This window comes from Lissotriton vulgaris, chromosome 3_2, assembly GCF_964263255.1.
Source record: "Lissotriton vulgaris chromosome 3_2, aLisVul1.2, whole genome shotgun sequence".
In the NCBI taxonomy this organism is placed as follows: domain Eukaryota; kingdom Metazoa; phylum Chordata; class Amphibia; order Caudata; family Salamandridae; genus Lissotriton; species Lissotriton vulgaris.
Genome location: NC_141690.1, coordinates 228,438,108 through 228,464,883, shown reverse-complemented (window position 1 = coordinate 228,464,883; position 26,776 = coordinate 228,438,108). Strand labels below are relative to the sequence as shown.

General features: G+C 49.3%; 1 protein-coding gene across 3 annotated transcripts in view; it reads right to left on the bottom strand.

Moving 5' to 3' along the window:
- RMND5A (required for meiotic nuclear division 5 homolog A) overlaps positions 1 to 26,776 on the bottom strand; it is a 314,309-nt gene that overhangs the window by 211,114 nt on the left and 76,419 nt on the right. For all 3 annotated transcript variants that reach the window (XR_015309794.1, XM_086964264.1, XM_086964265.1), the window contains one exon: positions 21,890 to 22,024. Coding sequence is in view for 2 of the 3 variants with exons in the window: in XM_086964264.1 (XP_086820390.1) it covers positions 21,890 to 22,024 (135 nt within the window). In the remaining variant the exon portion in view is untranslated. The remainder of the gene's footprint in view (positions 1 to 21,889; positions 22,025 to 26,776) is intronic.

The following is a 26,776-nucleotide window of genomic DNA, read 5'->3' as shown; positions in this document are numbered from 1 at the left end:
CGTGTTCCTTCTTTTCAGGAGCACACAAAGTGTACTCGCGCTTGGATTATATTTTCATGGCACGACAGGCGTTACAGGTCTCAGACACGGCAGAATACTGCGCACGAGGCATATCGGATCATTCACCATTGTTGCTGGAGGCGGGAGGGAAGAGGAGGGCGGGGATCGCGTCATTTAGACTGTCGGCCTGGGACTTACAAAATGCAGAGATTCTAAGAGGTCTAAGAGCAGACGTGAAGGTGTATATGGCAGAGAATGTAGGCTCGGTAGACTCCCGGGTGGTCCTGTGGGAGGCACTCAAAACGGTAATCAGAGACAGGGCACAATGCAGGGTAGCGAAAGACAGGAGAAAAGTTCAAGCTGAGATTCAGGATCTGGAAGTTCAGATACTGGCGCTGGAGCGAGACCACCAGACTACTAGAGACCCAAAGACGCTTTGACGTCTCTCCGATTTACAAACCCAATACAAGCACCTGGTGACAGGCGAGGCTAAAACGCAGGCCCTGGCGACTCTGCACCGCCTCTATGATGTAGGGGACAAATCCGAGAGGCTATTAGAGTGGTTGAGCAGGAAGGAGAGGGATGAACGATGGGTGGAGAGGGTGAGGGATGACTAAGGGAGATAGGCCCGAACAGATGTAGGAATTGCAGATACTTTCGCAGGGTTCTACGAAACCTTTTATGACGCACGGGAGTTGGGGACGAGGGAAGACGCATTGCAATACGTTGCGCACCTTAACCTGCCGACGCTCGAGGAGATGGATCAAAAGGACCTGGAGGCGGATATCACGGAAGACGAAATTAGGGAGGCACTGACTAGGCTCCGCACGGGGAAAGTATCAAGCCCTAATGGTTTTCCGGCGGAATTGTTTTTTAAAACAGCGGATCTCCTGACCCGCCACCTAATGGGCCTATTTGTGGATGCCTAAGAGGAGGGGCGGTTCCCGCTGGATCTCCGACGGGCCACGATCATTCCAATCCACAAGCAGGGTAAGCAACCCGAGGACTGCTCGTCCTACCGACCCATCTCCCTACTAAATATGGAGGCTAAGCTCTATGCCACGATTCTAGCACTCCGCCTGAGAAAGGTTATATCGAGATTGGTCCACCTTGACCAAACGGGGTTCCTCCCGGAAAGGGCAACAAGATACAATTTGCGGCGGACCCATAATTGGTTACTAGAGGTACATAACTGATCAGACCCCCATTGGTTCCTATCCTTGGACGCTGAAAAAGCGTTTGATGCTGTCCACTGGCCCTTTTTGGAGGGAGTGCTGGAGCGTCTAGGCTTTGGACCCAAATACAGGTGTAGCATCAGCTTGCTCTATACTGACCCCAGAGCGAGAGTCCGGGTCAACGGAACACTGTCAAGAGAATTCCGAATACGACGGGGTACTAGACAGGGATGCCCCCTGTCCCCCCTGTTATTTGCCCTCACCATTGAAATACTGGCATGCGCAGTTAGGCAAAATGCAGGGATACCGGTTTCCGGATAGGGCAAGCAGACAACACTGAGGAAAAACTTTCTATGTACGCAGATAATGTGCTTCTCTACATCACACAGCCACAGGTAACTATACCAGCGCTGTTTTCGGAGCTGGACCGCTACGGCACGAAGGCTGGCTATGGGATCAATTGGCACAAGCCGACGCTCTATGACCCCCCCCAAGGAGGGGGATGTGTGGCCCACGTTGCCTGCGAACTTGCAAACAACTAGAGAGGGGTTTACATTTTTAGGAATATTTATAACAGATGGTGCTCGTTCCTATGAACGGAATATTAACCGTGCTCTACGTAATTATACCGAGGACGCAGTTAGATGGCAATTGCTTCCTATGACGTTGCTAGGCCGGGCAGCGATGTTTAAAATGATTTCGCTCCCGCGATTCTTATATGTGTTTCAAAATGAATACTTCTCCATGCGGCATAGGGTGTTCCGGGACATACATGCAGAGTTGAGGGTTTTTTTGTGGCTGGGAAAGCAACCCAGAGTAGCACTAGCGACCCTGCAGAGACACCAATATGATGGAGGGACCTCCTTGCCCGACCTTGAGGCCTACAACTGGGCGGAGCATCTGGCCCCTATTAATGAGTGGATACACGCACCTGCCACACACCCTGCCTATGCATTGGAACGATACACCATGGGCACTCACACATGTCTGTACTATCTGTACGGTGGCAGAAGACAAGCTAGGCTGCTGCCAGCTACTAAAATCTCGTTGGGGGCATGGCAAAGGGCGACTAAGACAATTGGCTGGGAATACAAACCTACGAAACAAACCCCGTTATGGAAATGCGCCTGGCTGAAGGAGCTTAGCAAGTTGATAGGGTTCCAGGGCTGGGATGCCATTGGCATCTCCAATTTGGGAGATGTGATCAAGGAAGGGGCACTGCAATCCTTCCCCTCCTTGCAACAGGAGTATGGGCTCCACCGATCCCAATACTTTAAATATATGCAGTTGCGCCATGCCTGGAGGGCGGAGGAGGCACGGACAGTGGCGCTCCCCGAGTATGCTCCTTTAGAAGGCCGCCTCCTGCAGGAGCGGATAACAGGGAAGGCGGTGTCCCCGATGTATAAAACAATAATGAATAATAGATCAGATAAGCTAGAGGGTCTCAGGGCAACGTGGGAGCGGGAGGTGGGGACCATGGATGACGTAGACTGGGTGGTGGTCCTAATGCATCCTAATGCACTCTAGGAAGGTAGCGATTAAATCCCGCCTCAGACTGATCCAGTTTAAAAGCCTCCATAGAACTTACTTTGATAGAGTACGCTTACATAAACTGGGGAGAGTACCGGATCCAAGTTGCCTAAGATGTGGCATTGATATGGGGGACTTTCTTCACACGATCTGGTCCTGTCCGAACATTCAAACATTCTGGGGGGAGGTCCTCTCAGAACTAGGGGAAGTATTGGAGACGCCCATTCCCTTAGACCCAAATCTTGTACTCCTGGGAATGACAAATGATGTAGATTTGGCTCGCCCACTGCTGATATTTGTTACTCGCCCTGGTGGTGGCCAAGAGAAATGTGGCCCGGAAATGGGGGGGGCGCCTGAGGTACCACAGTTGGAGGAGTGGAGGAGGGGTATGGACCTCTACATGGCAGCCAAAAGGGTGACCTACAAAGCGAGAGGGTGCCCAAAGATGTTTGGTAGAGTGTGGGGCAAATGGCAACACTATCATGGATTGGATGGAGGGATTTGATGGGACGCACAGGCATGAGCACATGGCTGACACTGATTGGATAGGGATACAGGACCCAGAGCTACGAACGCTGTGGACTTGGGCGACACTGATGGATGAACTGTTGGAAATCAAACATTGTGTCAGGGAACAAGAGATGGGAGGTGAGGTTGGGGGGGCTGGAAATGTGGGGGTGTTGCTTGATACTGACATGCGTATTGTTTGTTGTTATGCTGCAAAATGACAATAAAAATGTTTAAAAAGGAGATCCAAACCAATTTAACAAAAATAAGCTTCTTTCAATATTTATTTTAAGACCAAGATGTGTGTTAAAAGGCATGTACGTTTTTCAATAAAAATACCTTTCACTTTAAACAGTGGACACTTGGGGCGATGTTAACCTATGGAAAGAAAACTAGAATGCTGGTTTGAAGCTAAGTACACAACTTAAAAATCCAGTTTCGGGGTGTCAGGTCAATACCAAGTTCAAATTAGTAGCAAGAGCGCATCACCAGCAGCACAGGGGCGGCTGGGTGCCGAGGTCCGATTCAGGGTGGGGCGCCCAATGTTAACCAATGGAGGCTGGGGGTGATTGAAGTTGCGCTGCTTACAGGTAAGTGAAGCGGTGTCAGGGGTCAATTGCCGGAAGTTAAGGTAAGCACAGGGGATGGGGGGGGGGAGCATAAGGCAGCACCAAACGTACACCCTCAGCTGCAAAGGGTTGACCAGATTCAGAGCGCCAACACAGCGCCGGGTGCCCAATGCAAATCAAAGGGGGACACCAGTTTTGGAAAAAGCAGGGTCGGGTCAGGAGGCGCAACAAAGAAAACCCACAGCTGCCCAGGTAAGTTCTGATGCTCTGGGACATAGAGACACCATTAGTCAAATTCCCCAAGGCCCATGGGCTTCAGTGCAGGGATAGCCTTTTGCATATGGAGTAGCTTACCAGGTAGGTTGTGGGCAGGTGAAGTCTTCAGATTGAGGCTGAAGGCGTCAAGGAAAAGTCCAGCATGGGTCAGCCCACGACTGAGTCTGGCTCAGAATCGCTGGGGAACCTTCCAGGACCTTTGGGCCACTTGAACTCGGGCCGTGGCCGTCCTGTGCAGAGGTGGGTCAGGAGGCTGTTTCAAGGTTTCTCAGGGCAGAGCTCTTCGGTTTTAAAGTTGGTTTCTTTCTGGGGCGTGGCCAAGCAGCATGGCCGACAGGACGTGAGCTCTACCAGCTCCCGCCTGACGGACCCGCAAAATCCTTATTTACATCCTGCCCGGGCTCTGAAGTCCTGCAACTGGTGTGCTGAGTCTTTGTGGTGGCCAGAGGACCCTCCGGTACGAAAAACGGCCGACGGGCTCGGCGGCTCCGCGGGTGTGCAGTCCCGGAGTCCAGAGGTCGGCTACTGCATCAGGCGAGCCTGCGGTCTGGGCCTAGGTGTGGAAGAAAGGAACACTCCTGGGGAGGCCCTGAGCGCCGCCGGGAAGAAGCAGCGGTGAGGTGGAGGCCCCCTACAGTTGGCGGATTGTACCCCGGAGCGGGGCTGTGGGCTTAAGATCCTGGGGACGGCGCCGGACGCCCGGAGCTGCGGCGTGGGGCGCCGCGGATCGGAGCCTCGATTGGCCTCCGGTGAGAGGGGAGAGGGCCTACACGGCCGTGTGGGCGCTCCGAGGCTGGACTCCTTTGGCCCCCAGCCCAGACACATTGCCCCTGGAGTGGGTGCGGGATCGTCCGGTGACAGAGCGGCGGGGGTGCCCGGTCTCTAGGTACGCCCCTCCCCCACTGGGCCGCGATTTTAAGGCCTGTGTTCCGGCGTGTGAGGTCCGGGCCTGCGGGACGGCGTGGAGGGGCCCTGGAGCTGCGGTAGCGGGGGCCTGACAGCACGCACGCCGAGAGTCCGCATTGGTGGCCCTGGAGAGCTCTGGCGGTGAATACTTGGTCATCGGGCCCTGGGCTGTGGATGCGGGGCCGGCCCTTGTGAGACTTGGGCCTTCCCGCGGCCTGCAGCACAGGGAGTTGGACTGGTTCGCCTGTGGGCCCTGGACCTGTGGCCGTGGAGTGGGACGTGGCACCCTTGTGGATCCTTTTTGCCTTCGGAGACAGGTGGGGGCCCCCTGCGGTCACACCACAGCTGAGGTTGGTGGACAGTCCGGATTAATACAATACCGGGAAGGGCGAGTACCTTCTTGAGGCAGTCGACCCGGGGCGGAGTGGCCTCGTAATTGCCCGGAGGGGGACTGAAGGAGCGGCTGACGACCTTGGGGACCTGGGGGTGATCTGAGGCACGACTGATAAAGTGGAGGGTGCCGGCCTGCTTCATTGGTCCACGACGCTTCCTTGTGCCAGATACCAGGTGGCTGCCCGGCGGATGAGTTGACGGAACCGGGAGGACCGCACGCCCACAGGTGGGGGACGGAGTGCGGGTGCTGCACGAAGCTGCCGGCGCCCGGTTGGGGTCTACCTGCCGCTGCACCATTGACGGGCTGTCGAACTGCTGGGGGCACGCCGGAGATGCGTAAGGACAGGATGTCCCGTTCGACCCAGCCCAACACGATCACGCAATATACCACGCAAAGGCTACCGTCCCAGAGGATTACCCGCCAAACGGGCCAAGACGGGGAGCCGGAAGACACGAGTGAACCCTCGCGCGCGGAGTTACTGAAGGCAATCCAGGGCTCCCACTCAGCACTGGAAAGACAAATAGAGACTGTCTCCATTGACGTTAACCTCCTGCGGACGGACCTCCGAAAGGTGGCGGACAAGGTCACGGATGCGGAGGGGAATATTGAACAGCTACAGGGGGAGGTGGCCTCCCTCAAGAAGACGGTCTCACACCTTACGGCTACGACAAGTGCTCTGGAACGGAGGGCGGAGATGCAGAAGGGCGGGCGCGTCGCAGTAACATCAGGGTCCTGGGGGTTCCGGAGCGGATGGAGGCTGGCAATCCTGAACGCTTCCTAGAACTGTGGATCAAAACGGAGCTGTGCCCACGAGATCTCTCGGAGGTCTTTGTCATCGAACGAGCGCACCGAGCCCTGGTCCCTCCACCGCGCCCGGGGGCCCCCCCACGAGCGCTGATCGCCAAAATTTTGAATTATAGGGACCGAGATTGCATCCTTCGGGCGGCTAGGGAAGCACCGAATCTAGCCATTGAGAACAATCGGATATCTATATACCCAGACTATACGCATCAAGTTCAGGAGCAGAGGAAGTCCTTTCTGGGGGTGAAGCAGAAACTCCGTGCGATGCAACTGCAATACATGCTACTGTATCCTGCCAAACTCAAGGTGCTCGCACAGGGTAAGGCGCACTTCTTCGAATCTCCCGAGGAGGTGTGGGAATGGCTGGAGGTCCGAGGAGACGGTGTCCCGCCGGGAGAACGTGGAGGGCCCAAGGAGACGTGGGGGACCCGGTCCCGGAGGAGGCACCGGAGTAGCCGGAGACGCAGATCTGAGACGGAAAGTACAGAGGAACCTAGAGTCACTGTGGGGGCGGATGGCACCATGCTCCTGGGACCTTTGCTGTTGGGGGCTGGGTCGGACGCCCAGAGCCCTCTGGGACCGGGGGAAATCCTGGTCCCGGACACGATCCAGCCGGTGGAGCACGACGCGACGCCGTCGACCCTAGTGGTGCCGGAGACGGGCGGAGCAACGGCCCTGGTGGAGTAGGTCTCATCCTGAGGTGATATGGAAACTGTTTTCTTTCTATGCATGCTATCATCTCTGTCCGGCCGGAGAGGCCCTTGGGCGGGTAATGGTGCCTAGATGTACTTTGAAAGGCTTCGTGACCCGAGGTACCTGTCTGCGCATTGCTGGATGGGGGGGGGGGGGGGGGGGGAGTTGCTCGCCCTGGGGGATCTGGAGCTTGGGATGGGGCGTGTGGGATCGACATTGGACTGGTCTTGTTGTTGGGACTTTTTCATGCAGAGCCGGGTGTATTTTACATTCGCATCGGGTCACGCGGGGAGCTGGGGGGGGGGGGCGGTTTGTGTGTTGTGGTTTTTGAGGGGGTGTGATGTGTTGTGTGGGTTGTGTGGGGTGGCTGTGCACGTCCTGGCACCAGCGGGGGAAGGGCGGGGTGACATGTTGGGTTGTTGTCGGTATCCTGCTCGTGGGAGGGGGTGGGGGGATGGGTTCCTTGAAGGTTATGGGACAAAGTTTTGTTATGAGCATCAGGTGTACAGGTGTTCGGGCCCTTAGGAGGCAGTATATTGGCAGTGGACTTTTTGGCCCGGGAGGGCGACCGCAGGGAACATGGGATACAAATTCCTGACATGGAACGTGCGTGGGCTGGGCACCTGCACCAAGAGGCACAGGGTATTGTCCTTCCTCCGGAGACATGGCGTTTCTATTGCATGTTTACAAGAGACGCACCTGAACGAGGAGGGGGCGCAAAAGCTGGCTAAAAAATGGCGGGGTCAGATGTTTCATTCTTCTTTTTCTACGTATGCTCGGGGGGTTTTGATCTGGGTGGCTCCTGGTGTCCCCCTAGCGGTGCAGTATGTTGAGGCTGACATTGAGGGCAGGTACCTGTTGTTGAGGGTGAAGCTGGATGGAAGAGACCTTACGCTGTTTAATTCATATGCACCCAATGTTGATGATGCGGCCTTTTATTCCCAAATTCAGGAGGTCCTAGTGTCGGATATAGATGGCCCTCTCCTCTGGTTTGGGGATTTTAATTGTGTGTTAGACCCCGTCCTGGACAGGCACCCCCCCCGGGTGGGTACGAAGCCTCGCATGACGGCGAAGCTGCGCGAGGAAATGTCAAATTTAGGGGCTACAGATGTTTGGCGAAGGGGCCACCCCTCACAGAAACTGTATACCTGCTACACTCCAACGCACAACACCTATAGCAGACTAGATAGAATCCTTGCGGCGAACATTGACGCATCATTTTCATTAACAATCACGCACCTGGCCCGTTTCTTGTCCGACCACTCCCCTGTGATGTGCGCTGCACAGTGGGCTGACCGGCCCTGCCGTCCCCGCACTTGGCGGATGCCAACGGACCTTTTGCTGGACCAGGTGGGACGGGATCACGTGCAGACGGCCCTAACGGACTATATTGAGTTGAACTGGGAAAGGGATGACGCGCCCCTCTCTATGAGGTGGGATGCATTGAAAGCCGTGGTGCGGGGTGTATGCATGGGCCTCTCTTACGGGGTCCGGCAGCAGTTAACCCGTGAATTGCGGGAAGCGGAGGACACCCTGCTGCTTCGTCAGGCCACTCCGGATCCTGGGGAACTGGAACTGGCGTCGGAGCGAGAGGCCCGGGAGCGCGTGCATGACATACTTACGAGGCTGGATAGGTATACCTTAGGTCAATTTAGGCAGCGCCTCCACCGGGAAGGGGACAAGTCGGGCCGATTACTGGCCTGGATCTTGAGGAGGGAATCGGCCCCGGAACGGATAGTTGCCCTGAGGGGTCCGGACGGAGTAATGGTACACTCGGAGGGGGAGATTCTTCATGTCCTACAGACCCACTTGCAACAGGTATATGCGGCGGATCCCATGGTCACGGAAGCTGCGTATCGACCGTATCTACAGGGACTGCCTATCCAGGCCCTATCGAGGGAGGAGGCGAAGGAACTAGATGAGGCTCTGACATTGCGTGAGTTAAGAGTGGCCATGGCTGGCCTGTCAGGGGCCAAGTCTCCGGGCAGAGATGGATTCCCCTCCGAGTTCTACCAGGCGTTCGGGGATGTACTCGCCCCCCTCCTCCTGCAGGTCTTTCTTAAGGCATTGGAGGATGGCTCCCTCCCGCCCACAATGTATGACGGGGAGATTTGCATGCTCCTAAAACCGGGTGGAGACGGTTGTGATCCCGCGGCGTTCCGCCCTATAACAATGATCAACACAGACGTGAAAATCTTGACCAAACTTTTGGCTGCTCGCCTGGCACCACGCATGGCACAACTGGTTCACCAGGATCAGTGTGGGTTCATCCCTGGTCGTAACACCGCGATGAACCTGCGGCGGTTAAATCATATCCTGCACGAAGTGCGCGACAGGGAGGACCCCCAGGTCCTGGTCTCAATAGACTTGGCTAAAGCTTTTGACACGGTCAGTTGGGGGTACTTACAGGAGGTGCTCCGGGGAGTTGGATTGGGGCCCGTGTTCAGCAAATGGATCGAGATACTGTATAGGTCGCCTCGAGCTAGGGTTAAACTAGGAGCCGCACGTTCGGCCGATTGGGCATTGGGGAGGGGCACCCGCCAGGGGTGTCCCCTCTCACCACTCCTGTTTGCCTTGGCAATTGAACCACTGGCGGTTGCTATCCGTACCACAATGTCTCAGTGGGGGATCAAAGTGGGGGATACCGTGCACACGGTCTCCCTGTACGCGGATGATGCGTTGTTTTATTTGACTTCCCCGCGGGACTCGCTGCCGGTGTTGCTACAGCTGCTGGACAGCTTTGGCGCGGCCTCAGGCCTGCGCATTAACGCAGAGAAGTCCCTGATCTTCCCATTGGCGGGATTTGAAGTGGACATGCATGGGGATCTACCACACCTGGGACTGCGTTGGGAACTGGAGGCTTTCCGCTATTTGGGGATCCAAGTGGCGCCATCTGATGCGCAATTACTGGCCCGTAATGCAGACCGGGTGGTTCACGCCATACGACAGTCCGTGTCTTTTTGGAACACATTGCCTCTCTCTTTGATGGGACGCCTAGCGGTGGCTAAAATGGTGATGCTACCGAGGATGCTCTACGTCCTGCAAAATTCCCTGTGTCCGCTTCCACCGCGGATCTTTCGCTCCCTTAATATGCTCCTTACGTCCTTACTGTGGGCGGGCAGGCGTAGTCGAGTTGCCCTACATACGGTTGTCTGGAGCTGGGAGGAAGGGGGGCTGGAGGCTCCGAGGTTTGACCTATATTACTACGCGGCCCAATTGTTGCCAGCGGCCAGGTGGTTCGCCGACTCGGACAACTGGGAGATGCGACTCCTAGCGGGTAGAGCCGACGAAAGAACGGTACAATTGGCCCTGATGCATGGGAGGGGTGCGGATGAGGCACTGCCGTATATAGTGCGCCACACCGCGGCCATATGGCAGCGTTTTGTGGAAAGAGTCTTACGGAGGGCCCCCTTCCATAGGGAGCTGCCTCTCTGGATTCTGGCCCCAGTGGTGGCCATGGAGGAACACATGTCATTCCGTGAATGGAGAGCGGGTGGATGTGAGATGTTGGCGGACCTCTACCCGGATGACGTGTTTGTGTCCGTGGAACGGGCTACGGAGACATTCGGGCTCAGCGGAGGCCAGTATTTACAGTATGGGGGCCTTCAAGTAATGGCACGAGACACCTGGCCACAATTTCCAGAGGCACCACCGACGTCCCACACACTCAATGTCATCCTCTCCTGCGGGAGGGGTAAGAGGCTGATAACATTATTGTATTCAGCCATGCGGCAGGACTCCACTCCGCCGGTCCCACCGGCCTGGGCGGCATGGGAGGCTGACCTGGGGATGGCATTAGAACCGGAGAAGCGCAAACGAGTGGGCACCCTTACCCGGCAAGTGTCGTGCAATGCGAGATTTAAATTAACTCATTTCAACTTTATGCATCGTACGTATGTGACCCCAGTTTCTCTGAGGCGTATTTCCCCGGAAAAGAGGGACGACTGTCCCCGGTGTGGTGCGGGAGGTGCGGCCTTCCTCCATCTGGCCTGGGACTGCCCGTTAGTTCAGGCCTTCTGGCGCGCAGTGGTGGAGCACATTTGCACAATTACCGAGATCCGGATGGAGCTGACTCCTCTTCACTGTTTGTTGGCCTTGGTCCCCAAACCCAGGAAGTGTAAGCTCCCGTATAAAATGTTGCAACTGTTGTTGGTGTTGGCGCGGAGAAGGGTCGCAATCACATGGATGGGGCAGAGGGCCCCGGAGGTTACACAATGGCTCCGGGATTTGGGTGAATGGTCCCTGGCAGAGGAAACTTTCATGCAGCATGTGCGTAGGGATGAGAAACTGCAGGACGACCTCCTTGCGTGGAGAATGATGAGAGTGCTGGGGGCGTCTGCTGCAGACTCAGATGGCACGAGTGCGGAGCTGTTCACCCCTGAGGACTCGGGGTCTGACAGTGAGGGAGGGGGGAGGGGGCCCCGATCTGGTGTAGGGCCTAGCCTGCAACGCACTTGAAAGTTCCACCATGATGGTCATTGCGATATGTTACCTAGAAGTTTTTCTCTTGTCTAGTATTGTGGCGTATTACTGTCGTATCTGTCCCTGAGAGGCCCATAATGAGGTGAACGAACTGTGTACACGTGTTCTTTATTACATGATGCCAAGTTGGGGGGGTGGGCTATTGGGGAGTTGGGGGGAAATACTTAGGGGAGAAACGTCAAAAAGCAGATCAGGACATCCTGCCGTACAGAGGCCCGAAGATATTCTTCCTCAGATTGGATACGATGCCACCTTATGCCGCCCGGCCTTCGGGATGTGGGCTGATGGGCTATGTAACAAATGCTTATGGAACTATTGAATGTAAGGGTCAGTAATGGCACTGTCGGCACAATTGTATGTTTCCTAAATGAATCTGCGACAAAAATAAAGTTTTAAAAAAAAAAAAAAGTTGGTTTCTTCTTGGACAGGTCCAATGTCCTCAGGAGTTTCTTGTTATTTATAGCAGGCAGGCCTCCCAAAGTTTTGGAGGTCGATGGGCCTGCAGGACCAGTAGTCTTTTGCAGCAAGAGCGAAAGGCAGCAGATTGGTTGACACCAAGTCAGTCACTAGTCATTCTTTCTTGCTGTTGCGGCTCTTCTGTGTACTGGCTTCGTCGGTTCTCAGGAATATAACTTTACAGTCTGGGGGTGCCACCTAAATGCTAGATTTATGAGCGTTACAGGGGTGTAATTGGTAGGGACCAATGAGTGCCTTACCTGGGGTGCCTACTCTTTATTATGCCACCCTCCTGTGGGAGGGGGCATTGCTCTATCACTGATTCGATAAGTCCTACCATCTTCAAGATGGTGGGCACTGAGAAATGTTCTTCACTTTGACCCTTCAGCACCTGAGAGGTGGAGTCTGAAGGGGGGGCACACACTCCTTCTCCCGCTGGTTTTTCCTGCCCGAAGGAGGGGGGAGGGGTGGGGGGGGGCGGTTGAACCGGGGGCTGCAATCTGCTGCTAGCAGTAGTGGCTGGGGTCACATTACAAAGCCGCCAAGGCCTTTAAAGATTCGCTTACGAGAACTGTGCTCATCCTGGTGGAAGTGGTGTGACACCTCCACCCAGGATGGGCTTTGTTTCTGGCCTCAGAGAGCCGGGGCTCCCACGCCAGCGGTCTGGTTTTCAGGGGGCACATCTGAGGTGCCCTCTGAGTACATGTTTTAACAAATCCAACACTGGCATCAGTGTGGGTTTATTAAGAGGAGTTCTCCAGTATTGGGGTGTCTTTAATAGATTCACATGCTTGAATATTCCCCATTGTCGAATTGGGAGTCCCACGGTACATAACATAGCAATTTGCAGCCTGATTCATCAAGCCGAAATCGGCTCGCAAAGGGCCAGATTCTGAGAATCTGGCCCTTTGCGAGCTCTATTTTTGCATTTGGGATTCATCATCCCAAATGCAAAAATCGGTAATAGCGATGTCGCAATTTTGCGAGGAATTACATTTAAGGAATGTCTATTTGAGATTTCTTAAATGCAATTCATCATCCATTAAAAAATTGCGAATTCGCAATTTCGGCCCGCTATTTACCGCGAGTTCAAACCTCGTGGTAAATAGCGAAAACTTAGAAAAATGCTTTTAAAAGCATTTTTCTAAGTTGCATGTTGCACACACACGTCCTTTGGACATGCGTGTGCGCAACACCTGTTTCAATTTGCCTTTAAGGGGTGCTACCGGGTGTCCTTTGGACACCCCTGGCACCCTTTAAATCGCTATCTTATTTGCGATTAGCTAATTGCTAATCGCAAATAAGGAATACTCCCCATTCATTCCTATGGGCCTTTTGGCCCATAGGACTGAATGGGCAGTTATTCTTTATTTGCGATTAGCAATTTGCTAATCGCAAATAAGGATTGTGTAGGAATCGCAAATCTTTTTGCGATTCCTACATGAATCCCGTTTTGAGAGTCTGTAATAGCGATTCCTTATGAATCGCTATTATAGACTCGCAAAACGGGTCTATGATGAATCAGGCTGATAGCAATAACATAACCATAGTATAGGTAAGAAAAAAAACCATAGAGTAGCATTGAAACAAAGCTTAATGGATAGAAGGACTTGTCACTTTATTAACATATGCAGGTCGTTGTAAGTAGTCCAAACTCCAGCCAATCAGGCGCTAGCAACCTCTAGAATGTTCTATTCAGAGGCTCAGGCCCTCAAAATTTTCTACCGCATGTCGGGTGAAGGGAGTCTCATAACGCGAACTGCATAGTAACATGTACGCACTGTGCAAGATGCCGTTTTCAATGATTGTACAGTGCGGACAAGCATCCGGCACTGTGCAATCATTGAAAACGGCATCTTGCACAGTGCGAGCTGCCATTTTCTGCCGCTCGTTTATTTTCCACGCTCGCGATCAGCAACTTGATGTTGCTGATCGCGAACGAGGAAAAAGTCTCGCCAGGATGTTATTTTACTTGCTCGCGGTCGCCAGTTTGACGTGGAGGACCTCGAGCAAGCAAAAAATGACCACTGCACTACGCTACGCATGTTCGCACTGTGCAGTTCGCGTAGTGCGAAGTTGCGAAAACTTCGCAAACTACGTGAGCGTAGTGCTTTGCCCAGGCCTATTCTCAAGCCGATAACAACAACTTATTCAAAGCCAACTGGGACTGTTTCCTGGCTAATGTTCGTTCCCTTCCTAAACATGCCACTAACATCTGGAACTTACTTACCTCATCCCTCCCAGACATTGGGTTTTTGACGGAAACTTGGATAAAACCATCTTCCACCCCAGATATTGCAACTGCTTTACCGGATGGCTACCGTATTTTGAAACTAGACAGGTCACATAAAGCAGGTGGCGGGGTTGCAATTATTTATAAAGACCCAATAAAAGCTATATTACTGGATCAATACTGTAGTGACAGTATAGAAATTCTTATATTCAGATTAGGTCTCCACTCACAGTGGGGTTGGAAGGGAGCTCTCGTCTACCGCCCCCTGGACCTCTCTCCAATTCCATTTCACATCTTTTGGACTTGATTGCGTCTCATGTGATTTGATCTAATAAATTTCTTCTTCTGGGCGACTTTAATGTCCACAGTGAAAACCTTGGTGACTCAGAGGCCACCATTTTCTTGAGGGAAATGTCAGCCTTTGGCCTCACGAAAAGGAATGATGCTCCTACACATACCGCAGGCCATACTTTGGACCAGGTCCTCTCTAATTCACCTGATATAGTTTATAAATCTACTAATTCATTGACATGGTCAGACCATTCAATAATCTCATTCGACCTTGTTGGCCCTTGCGAACACGTAGTTAAAAAAGTCCCAACATCTCAGATCTACAGACAGTGACATAAATTATTTCCAAATCTATTTCGTGAAGCATCTGCCCCCATCAACCCATCTTTATCAGACTCAGTTGATAATTGTCTAATGGTATTTCATGACACTACTAAGTCCACATTAGATGCTCTGATCCCGGAGAAAAAATCCGGCGTGGCTTCAACTCGTATCCAAACACCTTGGTACTCATCAGATCCTCAGATCTGAAAAAGCAAATGTAAAAGGCTTGAACGACAATGGCGCCGTACTAAAGACCCTATAGACAAAGGGCAGTACAAAGCGGCCTTAGCTATATACCATAAACATTTTAAATCTGCACAGAAGATTCATATAGCCACCCACCTTGAGCAATCAGGCAACACCTCTAAAACCCTTTTTCACATTCTCAATACCCTTATTAACCCCAAAGCCTGCAACCCTGATGAGGAACCTACTAAATTACTTTGCAAAAACAAAGCTGATCATTTCTCACAAAAAATAGGATGATATTTATAAGATAACATCCTCCATTACCAACACCAACCATAATTTGATGATTGATCATGCCTCTGATTCCTCTAGACAGCTCACTTTAGAAGAATTTCCTCTGCTCACCATTCAGGATACTGAATCTCGATTAAAATCTGCCATATCAGGCTCTCCCAAAGATCTAATTCCTGCTAAAACTGTCAAACAACTCGCAGCCGAACTGGTGGAGCCTCTTTGTTCTATTTTTAACTGTTCTATCAAAGAAGGTAAACTCCCTAAAGAATGGAAGGATGCTCAGATTATGCCCATCAAGAAAAATACTAAACTTTCTCCTAATATTATAACTAACTACAGCCTCATTTTACTGCTTTCTCTTTATGGTAAATTGCTGGAAAAGCACATTAACACTCATCTTTCTGCCTTTATTGAATCTACCACCTGTCTGGATCACTCAGCCAGGATTCCGTCCCAGGCATAGTACTGAACTAGCCCTGGTTAATGTTACAGATGTTCGAGTGCTGGCGGACACCGGCCAAGCAGTAACTCTCATACTGCTTAACCTGTCTGCCGCATCACCATCTCACACCAGATCCTGCTGGACAGATTGAGTTCCATATGCATCCAGAACTCAGCTCTAGACTGGTTGCAGGACTTCCTCAAAGATAGGACCCAAACAGTGAATCTCAGATCATTCAAATCTAAGACAACCTCAGTAACCAAAGGAGTACCACAGGGTTCCTGTTTAAGTCCATCTATGTTCAATGTGAACGTCGCCCCCCCTTGCAGTACTCCTAAGGAATATCGGGTTTACCCCGATTTCCGACGCGGAGGACACTCAACTCCTTCTCTCTTACAATAAAGATACTCCAAATATCCAAAACATGTTCACGAGAGGTATGAAAGTTATAACATCTTGGATAAGCAGTAATTTTTTGCAGTTGAACGCGGGGAAGACAGAAATAATGCTTTTTAAGGATGCTGTCACCAGCTGGTCTCCTAGCTGGTGGCCAGAAGAATTAGGCCCAGCACCATCTCCCAAGTCAGTAGTTAAAAATCTAGGGGTACTAATAGATAATGACCTAAATCTGGATGAACATATAGCAGCAACTAAAAGAGCTTGCTTTCATGCCCTTAGCCTGCTCCGGAAGGTTTTCCATTTTCTCCCTGCAACAACACGCAAAACCCTGATCCATGCGCTAGTACTTAGTCGTTTGGACTTCAGCAATGCTTTGCTGATCTCTGCTAAGGAATCTGCCTTGCAAGGTTTTCAGGTAGTGCAGAACACAGCTTCTCGTTTAGTAACCAGTGCACCTTATCGTGCACCTCACTCCCCCTACTACACAAACTTCACTGGTTACTCATTCGTAAAATAATTCATTTAAAAATTTGCTGCATAGTGTTCAAATGCCTAAACCAGATGGGCCCTGCCTATCTGGCTGATAAACTAGTTAAATACACACCGTCACGCTCTTTTTGTTCTGAAGGAAAAGGACTTCTTGTTATCCCCCGTATCAAGCAAGCCAGACTGGGAGGAAAGTCGCTTTCCTATCTGGCCCCCAAATTATGGAATCAACTGCCCCTGGATAGCCGCCTTAACGCTACCTATCTAGGCTTTAGGAAAAAACTTAAAAACTCTGCTTTTTTAATTCTGCACCCCTACCCATATATGTCCTTAATGCGGAGATACCCCATACGGGGTGATTCAGGCGCTTTATAAATTATATAAATAAAATAAGCAGAAGAAGCATTAGTCGACGCGCACTTCTTCGTCGACGAAAGGTTCATCTTAGTCGACGGTGGCTTCGTCGGCGGTGCTCAGCGGCAACATCTCTTGTCGATGGTGACAGCGTCGATGGCTGCATCCATGGATTTGGTTCCATTGAAGTCTACATGTTCTCTCCTTCAACGCGGACAGTCTTCCTTGAACACTTTAATGCCAAGCGACTTATTTTCATCTGACGCTGGTGAGGGTGATTCGGAGAAGGATGACAGAATTCGGCCTGCTCGCGGTCCCTCCGAACTTTGAATTAAATGTCAGGATTTTGATGACGATCAGGACTATGAAGATTATTCTGAGCAGGCCGGCCAACCAGCGCCAGAGCTTCCCATGGCGCAAATGCCCATGTCCCTTTGTCTTTCAATTTATGCTGGATGACTATTACTGTCGTTTTCCAACCTCTCCTGAACCGCAAGCACTTTGTCCACCTCCACTCGTTGCGGAGCCACATCCAACACCTTCTACAACAGCGTCAAGGTTCCAACGCCAGGACCCACCACAGGTCATTGATGAGGATGATGATGACAGAAGAGGGTGACCTGGATGATAGATCCCTCCTCACGGAATGGGACAGTTATCAAATTCAAACACCGTCTCCCACCGCTCCAACTCCTCTTGATTCTCCACCGGTGGATATCGGCGGATTCCATGTCCTGGTGGAAAAAGCAGCAAAAAGATTTCACCTCCCTATGCGAACTAGAGACGAGAATTGTTTCTTGTATGGCTTCAAGGATCAGCCGCAGAAACAAGTTCGCACTATTCCAATAATAGACTTTATTTGGCAAGAGAGTCTCAAGCTAATGCAGAACCCCAATTCCATTCCAGCTGTCTTGCCACGACTGGATAAGAAATACAAAGCCCCGGGTAAATTTGCCTGCTTGTCTTATTTCACAGCCGAAGCCTGATTCCATTATTACTCAGGCAGCACAATTTCGTGCCCGAAATCCTTTGTCTCCACTCTCGGCTGCTCCGGACCGGGAGGGACGACGCCTTGATGCTATGCGGCAACTACATTCCGAGCGGCCAATTCGTTGGCTATCCTTGGCCGTTATGATCGACAAATGCGGTCAGACATTGCTCCTCTCACTGACTTGATTCCAGAACCTTCTAAGGCAGAAGCACTGTATTCATGGCTTCTTGCTCTTTAGTTTTGGTGGCAAGGAGATCATTGAATCCCAAGTCCCTGATGTTAAAGTCGCCTAGTAATAAAACTTCAGCAGAGGCAAACTCAAGTAAGAGCTCTTCCAATGCCTAATCAGAAGAGCTGTTGCGGATGACTTAGATGTTTTGGATATGTTATGATAACAATTAATTAAAAGAAGGGGGAAGGCCCTTGTTTGGGTCGAAAGTCCTGAGGTTAGTAAAATTTGCCCAGCAGAGAAATTCCGGTAGAGAGGTGTAGCTGTGATTTTACAAGAACGTTTAATGAAGATGGAAAATCCCCCAGAGGGACGGCCAAAAGAGTTAGGCTGAGATGCTGTTTGGAAAAATTCATAATAGCCATAAAGAGCTGTTGGGGAGAACGACCAAGACTCTTGTAAGCAGATGATGTCACTTTTGCTCAGAAAGTCCACTGCTGATTTAGATAACAGTGTTGACTTGAGCCCAGCCACATTCCAAGTGGAAATGGTCAGTTTGGAGCCCAACCACCTTGACGGGCCATTAGGAAGAATACTGCTAGGAGTAGAATTCGGACTGTTCTCGGTGAGGAAACCCATGAATGTTACTGGGCGGCAGAAAGGTTTGGTTTGCATCTCACCGAACGTTGATTACTATTGTATGAGATTTTGATGGAATTGTCAGCTTTTGATGTGTCTGGCAGCCAATCATGTGTTGCCCCCACTGTGACCCTTTCAGGACACTTGCATAAGAAAGACCTCACTGGATCTCCTGGAGGAGAACGTTGGGGTATTTTTGTTGAAGGAGAAACCAGAGTTCTATGCCACACTCTATTCGAAGGACCTGGCTTCCCCAAAGATAGAGTCCCTTAAGGTTTCTTGTGTCCACGTAGTAACAGTTGCTTCCGAATCCCCTTTGCCTGGTATTAGGGCAAACTCTACTGCTGTGAGGTCTGAGGAAGTTATCCCTGTGAGGGTCGGAACATGCTTAAATAGGCGAAGAAGATTGTTTCTATTGAGAATGTCATGATGGCCCTTATGAGCATAGAGGGGATTAAAAACAAGTTCTGCATGATTATCAGGACCTTGATGATTCTGTCGCCCAACGTCGTCAAAGGGGAGCAGAGGAGCCTTAAAGTGAAGAAATGTAGTAACAGGTAGAAAATGTTTCTCCTCCAATTGTTTTTGGCCAACCAAAACCTGTGAGAGTTTAGGCTGATTGGGCAAAGAGTTATTATGGCCAGCGGGGTTTCCTCTGCCTTGCCTGTCTGGCACTGCTGCAAAAAATCTGGGTGTTTGGTTCGAGGAGAACCTAACCTTTGCCACTAAGATTAGGAAACTGACGGGGTCCTGCTTTGGCACCTTAAAAACTTTGAGGACGTTTCTCCCTCTTCTCCCAAAGGATGCGAGGAAAACCGTGGTTCGGGCGTTGATCCTCTCTCGGCTGGACTATGCTAATGCACTGTATGTTGTGACCCCTGGCTATTTGTTGAATTAGCTCCAGGTGGTGCTGAATTCTGCTGCCCGCCTCCTCCTGGATCTTACCAGAAGGAGTAGTGTGCGTCTCTATTTGCGCACCTTGCATTGGCCTCTTATGGAAGTGCGGATTAAATGAACGTCTTGTCGATAGCGCATTCTGCATTGTATGGCCGGGAACCCCGCTATTTGCAGAAGAGGTTTTCTTTTTATACGCTGTCACGACAGCTGCGTTCCACTTCCCAACTGTTTGTTCAGATCCTCCGTTTTATCCGTCAAAGGCTTGGCAGTTGTTCCCTTGTTCGGAAAGCGGCACTTGGCTGGACCGCTCTGCCTTTGGCTATACGCAGCATTCAGGATACCCGGACTTTCAAGAAAAAGTTGAACTTTCTTGTATTAATTCTTCGAGCTACGATCTGTTTCAGGTTTCATGCTGGGACACTCTCTGGAGTAGCTGAGCTCGCTACAAATGCACTTAACAATAACAATGTCATTTGTGGTAGATGATCTCAAAGGGTTTTGGTAGTGTCCCCAGTTGGATATCGCAAAGAAGAGCCCATCAGGTCACTAGCTGGTAGGACATAGGAGACAGCAGTGTTGTTACTTGCATGTCCCTTACAGTTATTGGGACCACTCCCTATATTTGAAACGTCCATAGAAGACTGTACAGTGATGTCTTGTGTAATCAAATTTCGCACTTGTGGGGATGCTCCCTTGATTTGGGTGGACGAAATCCCAGACTTAGTTCTAGTAGAATACAGTTCTGAGGCGCTGGGGGCCGTAGTTTTCACCTTGGGAGCTTCCAGGGTAATTATCAAAGAGTTATCGATGGAAAAATTATTGTCAGTATTATTGGTGAACCAACTGTTTCAATAAGCTTTTACCTCTGAAATGGCCTCCATGCAGATACCTCAATGAAATGAATGAACATTAGCTACTTCAGAAACACTGTGTGACCTGCTTATGATCTTAAAATAAATAGTGATCCATTGCAATGCAAAATGAATTGCTATTGAAGCACTGCAAAGCTACTAGCAGAACTGCTGAGAACTCTATCCATAAAGAAATATTGTAATATGAGCAGCAGACTGTGTAAAACGGTCTAGCGAATGTCAATCTATACAGGTCAGGTGAAATTTACAAGTGTATATGATTAACAAATGCCAAAACCCTGAATTAAAAGCAGTGTCTAGTGCATTTAATACAACGTTTACAGCTCGCTTTGCAAATATAACTTTACATGAGCATAATTTCTTCCCGATTGTTTCTCAGAGATATGCTTTGGGCACTCAAGAAAATTTAACTGAGAACTTTTGGAGTGATAATTCAAATGAATCCACAATCCCTGGAAATGAAACACTTGTAAGGGAGCGAAATGTTGTAGGACCAGATGGCACTGGCATAAACAAAAGAAAACAAGTTACCAGAAGCACTTCTTCGATCTAGACCTTAACAAAAAATGTACCTTGCAATAGTAGGTCACCATAAAAAAATTATAAGATTAAACCTTTGACAACAAAGAGGTGATGAACAGTCAGTTTTGAGTAGTGCTCTTTACTAGTGTTTCTCTAGATTAATAATTAGAAAACATTTCAGTGTCTGGGACCATCAGATCACATGAAGAGGAAACCATACATTTTGGTCTATAACCATCTGACTTTGGTGTCCAGCTAGACTGTAATTAGATCAGTTAAATCTACAGTCTTCAACACATTACTGAATAGCTGCCAAAATGCCTCAACATATGGCTAGTTTCAGTTTGGCACTTCTGGAGAGGTAGATGCTAAAGAACTCATTAAATAAAGGCAGCATCCACCTCTTTTCATAAGTTGATATGTCAAGTTTGTTCTTGTTTAGGTCAGTTGACACAGAACAAACCAATACTTAAACATTGTAAATGAATGCGTTTCCTGACATGCAATTACAGAATCATGGTTACATCAAGGCTCGGCAAAGTCTTGGTTTACTTCAAATCAAACACAAATCATAAAAGAGCAATGTTCTTCTGTCCCGCACATAGAAGCAGTTTTGTGTGATGTTTGGGAAGAAACCCAAAGAAAGCTACATACTTAACATGAGAAGTGTAAGAGACAGAAGGAAGGACTGAGTCTCAAATAAAGAGATCCTAAATAATATTACAACCAATAAATTGAAAAATAGCGTTGTGACTATAGCTCTTAATAAAAAATCATCCAATCTGCCAGCAACAATTATGAACAGAGTTCTAGACAACTACTGCAAGAAGAAACATCAGCAGCAGGTATTAACGTAGCTCTTTCACACAACAAGGAGAGCTCACTTTACATCTAAAAAGGCCCAGGTTCAACAGGGCCGTAGTACCTGGACTACCATATGTTCCTCATATGCAATGAAGGTATTGCTAAAAAGATTATAAACAGTCAATTCTAGTTACCTGACAAAGCTCTTCTGCAACATCTAGCATTCCTTGCCGAAAGAAATGTTCAACCATAACTTCACTTAGAATTCTTTGGCTATCGGTTTGCCAGCAACCATCAATGCCCACGCTACTTATGTCCGAATCAAAATTCTGAAATACAAAACCAATATGTTGAATAAAATCTGTATATCAATAAATGCATTCTATGTCTCTTTCCCCATCTTACGGCAATTATTCATATTGAAAAATTTACTTACCTGTGACCAACTCTTTGCTGCTTGAACTGTAGATTGTATGCTTTGCACTGACGTGCAAACTAGTTGTGATTTTGGAAACATTACACATTTTTGATACAAAATATTAATTTTCAGTTTCCTGAATGACTAATGACCACATAGCAGAAACGTACAAAACCTTAGCCCAGTCTGCACCGTATATTACTGTATTATTTTTTCCCCTTTCAAGTAGGTGTGTCAGCTTGTGAGTGTTAACTTCTGTATTTAAACCTTTCGATGAACAGTAGAGGTTGGTGGTATAAGTAAATTTAAAATAAAACAAGCCGCAAACAGTAACTGGTACCATTTCTTATTTGCAACATGTGTGGTTGTAGATCACATGCTTTCCATAAAAGCAGTGCCCCAAATCCCTAATGCTGATACGGGTGACAATTGTTCTAAATATTTAGGCCTTTCTTTTTGTATGAATCTCAACACAGCAATATATATTTGTATTACAAGGCTCGATTACGCGAACGGCCTCTACCTTGGCCTACCAAAATATTTGATTCAACGATTGCAGACCGTGCAAAATGCGGCTGCGAGACTGATAAAGCATATCCCTTTTAGACAGCGTATCTCTCCGCATCTGCACGATCTGCACTGGCTCCCAGTGGTAAGCAGAATCAAATTTAAAGCTCTGAACCTGACTTTCAGGGCACTACGGGGCACCTGCCCTAACTATTTAAAACTGAGACTCCCCCGCTACCATCAGGCGAGGCTCCTGCGCTCAAATTCTTTACTTCAACTCCACGCCCCGCGAGTCAGAAAGGCCCGACTTGGAGGCAGGACCTTTTCTGCTGGTACGGTGAAATTGTGGAACGCCTTACCGCCCTCCATCCAGTCTGCAACTTCAGAATCTGGGTTTAGAAAGCAATTAAAGACTTGGCTCTTTTACTGTTTCAGCTAGCTGCTCACATAGCGCTGGGACACCTCCAGTTGAGGTAGCTGTTTGCGCTCTACAAGTATCAGTATTATTATTATTATTAATCTATAAGCAAATGCTCACAATGCTGCCTTGTAAATATTTGCCAGGGAAAGCCACGGTGGCCCATTTTTTACGTGTCAAATGTGCCTGCGGAATGTCAGAGTTGTCTCCACCTGCATAATAAACTAGAATTACTAATATTGTCCGTTGTGTGAGATGTCATGCTTCCTTAACAATCGATTTACAAAAGGGGGTGGTGATGAACAGAGTGTCTGAATTGAGCAGACCACTCTTACCCAGTCCAAAGATCAGGGCTTGATCCATCACCGTTATTTATCTCACTGCCCCATCCCAGCTCAGAACATGGCTATATGCAAATCAGTCTGTCCCTGGCCCAGTGCATCATGGGAACAGGGCAGACTAAACTACCAAGCCAATTCTTTACCAGAAAGGAGACAAGCTACCGGGGACCGGTTTCTGGCATTTCAGCCTCTTCGGCCCGGCTTGCTTGAATCCTGATGGAGCAGTGAGAAAGGGACTCATGTCTGAGTATACCCTGCCACACCTATAGTGGCCAAAATCGATTTACAAAAGGGGGTGGTGATGAACAGAGTGTCTGAATTGAGCAGACCACTCTTACCCAGTCCCTTGCTCATTGCACCATCAGGATTCAAGCAAGCCGGGCCGAAGAGGCTGAAATGCCAGAAACCGGTCCCCGGTAGCTTGTTTCCTTCCCAGTGTAAGAATTGGCTTTTGTAGTTTGGTTTGCCCTGTTCCCATCATGCACTGGGACAGGAACAGACTAATTTGCATACAGCCAGGTTCTGAAACTGGGATGGTGCAGTGAGCTAAAAAACGGTGTTGGATCTAGCCCTGATCTCTTGACTGGGTGAGAGTATTCTGTTTAATTCAGAGACTCTGTCCCTCACCACCCCTTGTTGTAAATATTTTTGTCCACCCTAAGCGTGGAAGGGTATACTCAGATGTGAGTCCCTTGCTCATTGCACCATCAGGATTCAAGCAAGCCGGGCCGAAGAGGCTGAAATGCCAGAAACCGGTCCCCGGTAGCTTGTTTCCTTCCCAGTGTAAGAATTGGCTTTTGTAGTTTGGTTTGCCCTGTTCCCATCATGCACTGGGACAGGAACAGACTAATTTGCATACAGCCAGGTTCTGAAACTGGGATGGTGCAGTGAGCTAAAAAACGGTGTTGGATCTAGCCCTGATCTCTTGACTGGGTGAGAGTATTCTGTTTAATTCAGAGACTCTGTCCCTCACCACCCCTTGTTGTAAATATGCTTCCTTAACAATAGCACACTTAAGCTAAGGTATCACCTTTCTAAGACTTCAGGAGCTAAATTGCTAGAATGAATGACTGTTGACGGGGATGGTGAATTTGAGATCTTGCATTGTCAAGGTGGTAGAGAAACCCTGAGCTTACAGTGTTGCTGAATTGAGGAATAGAGTAACTGGGAGAACTACACCGGTCTCGCACATGTAGGTCTAGCTAAGATCAAGGCCATGGGAGCATATCACATTTGTCATACTACTACTGGAATGAAATAACTATGGGAAAAGCTTATGCAAATATACCTGACAAGTTTGTCACAAATCATTCCCTTGGAATTGGTAGTGCGGAAGCGTGGATGTGAAGAGTTGGTATTTTTTGTTTTGAATTATCCTGGAAAAAAATTAAGGTTTAGAATGTTCCACCTTTGGATGTTAAAGTTAGAAATTTTGGGATTCTGTTCACATTTGTAGCTCCCGATTGCCTGATGAGAAAAATCAGCAGAGTTGACCGTCTCTAGAAAGTGTTCTGTCAGACAATGGAAGTGGTATTTGAGAGCCACTGCCACACTTCTTTTGTAATCAGACAAACATCTGGAGAGTGCGTCTCAGTTTCCAAACGTAGTACCTGATTTTCATGTTGCTGTGCGAAACCACCCATTTCTTTGCCCTTCAAGTGTGTTCTGAACACTTACAGTTCTGGGAAACTACTTCTAATCTTACAACACTGAAGTGGAGTAGCTATTTATCATTTGACCATCTTCCCTGGTCGGTGAATCAGGACATATGGGTTCACTGTCCCTGAAAGGCAGTGTACCGCTATAGTATCCTGCACTTTAGTATCCTGCACTTTATCTGAGGTAACAACAAAATAGAATCTTCCCTATCCTCAGATCCTTGCACTTTTGCAGCAGATGCATTGGGAGACCTGCTTTGGGAGCAAACTTAATCCACGAAGCTGTCATGCCCAACAACTTCATCATTATTTTTATTAGTGGCATGGATTACCTATCACTCGCCATGAAGGACATATTGTTTGGGTTTATGGACGACAAGGCTAAATATTGGTTCGTCAACACGATACAGGCGCTCAATCCCCTCACAACCCCGTCCAGAGTACAAAAGCTTTACTTGGAAGACTTCGGAACTATTCAGGCTTATCAAGGTTCTGTGTTATGTCGGGTACTTTCTACCCAAGCAAATATGTACTTATTTTATCGACATTAAGAAGGCTTATTAAGGCCATTTGTTCTACACCTTTTCTTTGCTCGCAACACGTGGTTTGCTAGCACACAGACATTTTTAGTGAGGCGAGTTCTGGCCACACGCTGAGTACGATTATTGCGGATTGCCAATATTTATTTCAGCCTTGAAAAAGTCTTTATGATGAAACATGTGTCGGCTGCCTGTTTGAACTGGATAACACGTCGGGATCAAGGAATGTGAATAACTGTGGAAACAATAAATTGCATGCAATACAACCTCAACTTTGCAGAAGTAAATTTATTTTTAATTAAATGCATTTCATGCTTTTTGGACTTCTGTGTGCGCTCCTGTATTTTTCTCTGATATTGGTATGCCAACCAGGACTTCCCTGGTTTTGGCTATTACACTCTAGGTGGCAGGGTGTATACAACTGGAAAGCACCCATCTAGAATTTTGCTCACTGTATATACTGATGTCCCATATTTTGTGTGCAACTTAAGATGTGCGAAACTTGGGTATAGCCACCATCTCTCTATGTACTAACACTTTCAACTGGTCTGTCTTTCTGTCCCGAGGGGGTCGGGACGTGCGGGAATTCAACGACTGAGCTTGGCCTGACGGGAGGTGTTGGGGGAAAAGAGGAGCACTGGTGCCTTAAGTAAAGGTTTCAAAGAAGGCTTTATTGGTATGTAAGTCTTTTTCATCAATGGGGTTGTTCGTTCTCTCGTAAACACTGCAGGGACAGGGGTGGTCGTGCTCCGGGAGGGGACGTCTCTCCACTCGTGGTTCCACTCCGGTACCGAAAAAGAAAGGAAACTTGGGTCAGATACTTGTGAGGTTCCGGGAACACTTAAGGGCCGGGAGTGAAGGAAAATAACAGTGATCCGGTGCACACTTCTCAATTAAAGGGGTGTGTGGGGAAGTGCACGTGAAGAGGCAGGGGGATTCTTAGGGCTGTACACTTTACAAAAGAGGCTGTCTCCTCCGCCCGACCCAACCCGCTACCCGGCCCGTACCTCTTGTAGCCACGCTCCTCCCGTGGGAACGTGGCGGGGCGAAGCGTTGAAACGTTGGCCTCCAGGCGTGTCGCTCTCGGTCTCTCTCTCTGCTCCGAATACCTCCGTCTGTCTTCCACGATAACCGCTACCTCCTGGGAAACGCCGTCCATCGAGTCTCTGCTACTTCCTCCTTATGACGTGGTTACGCTGT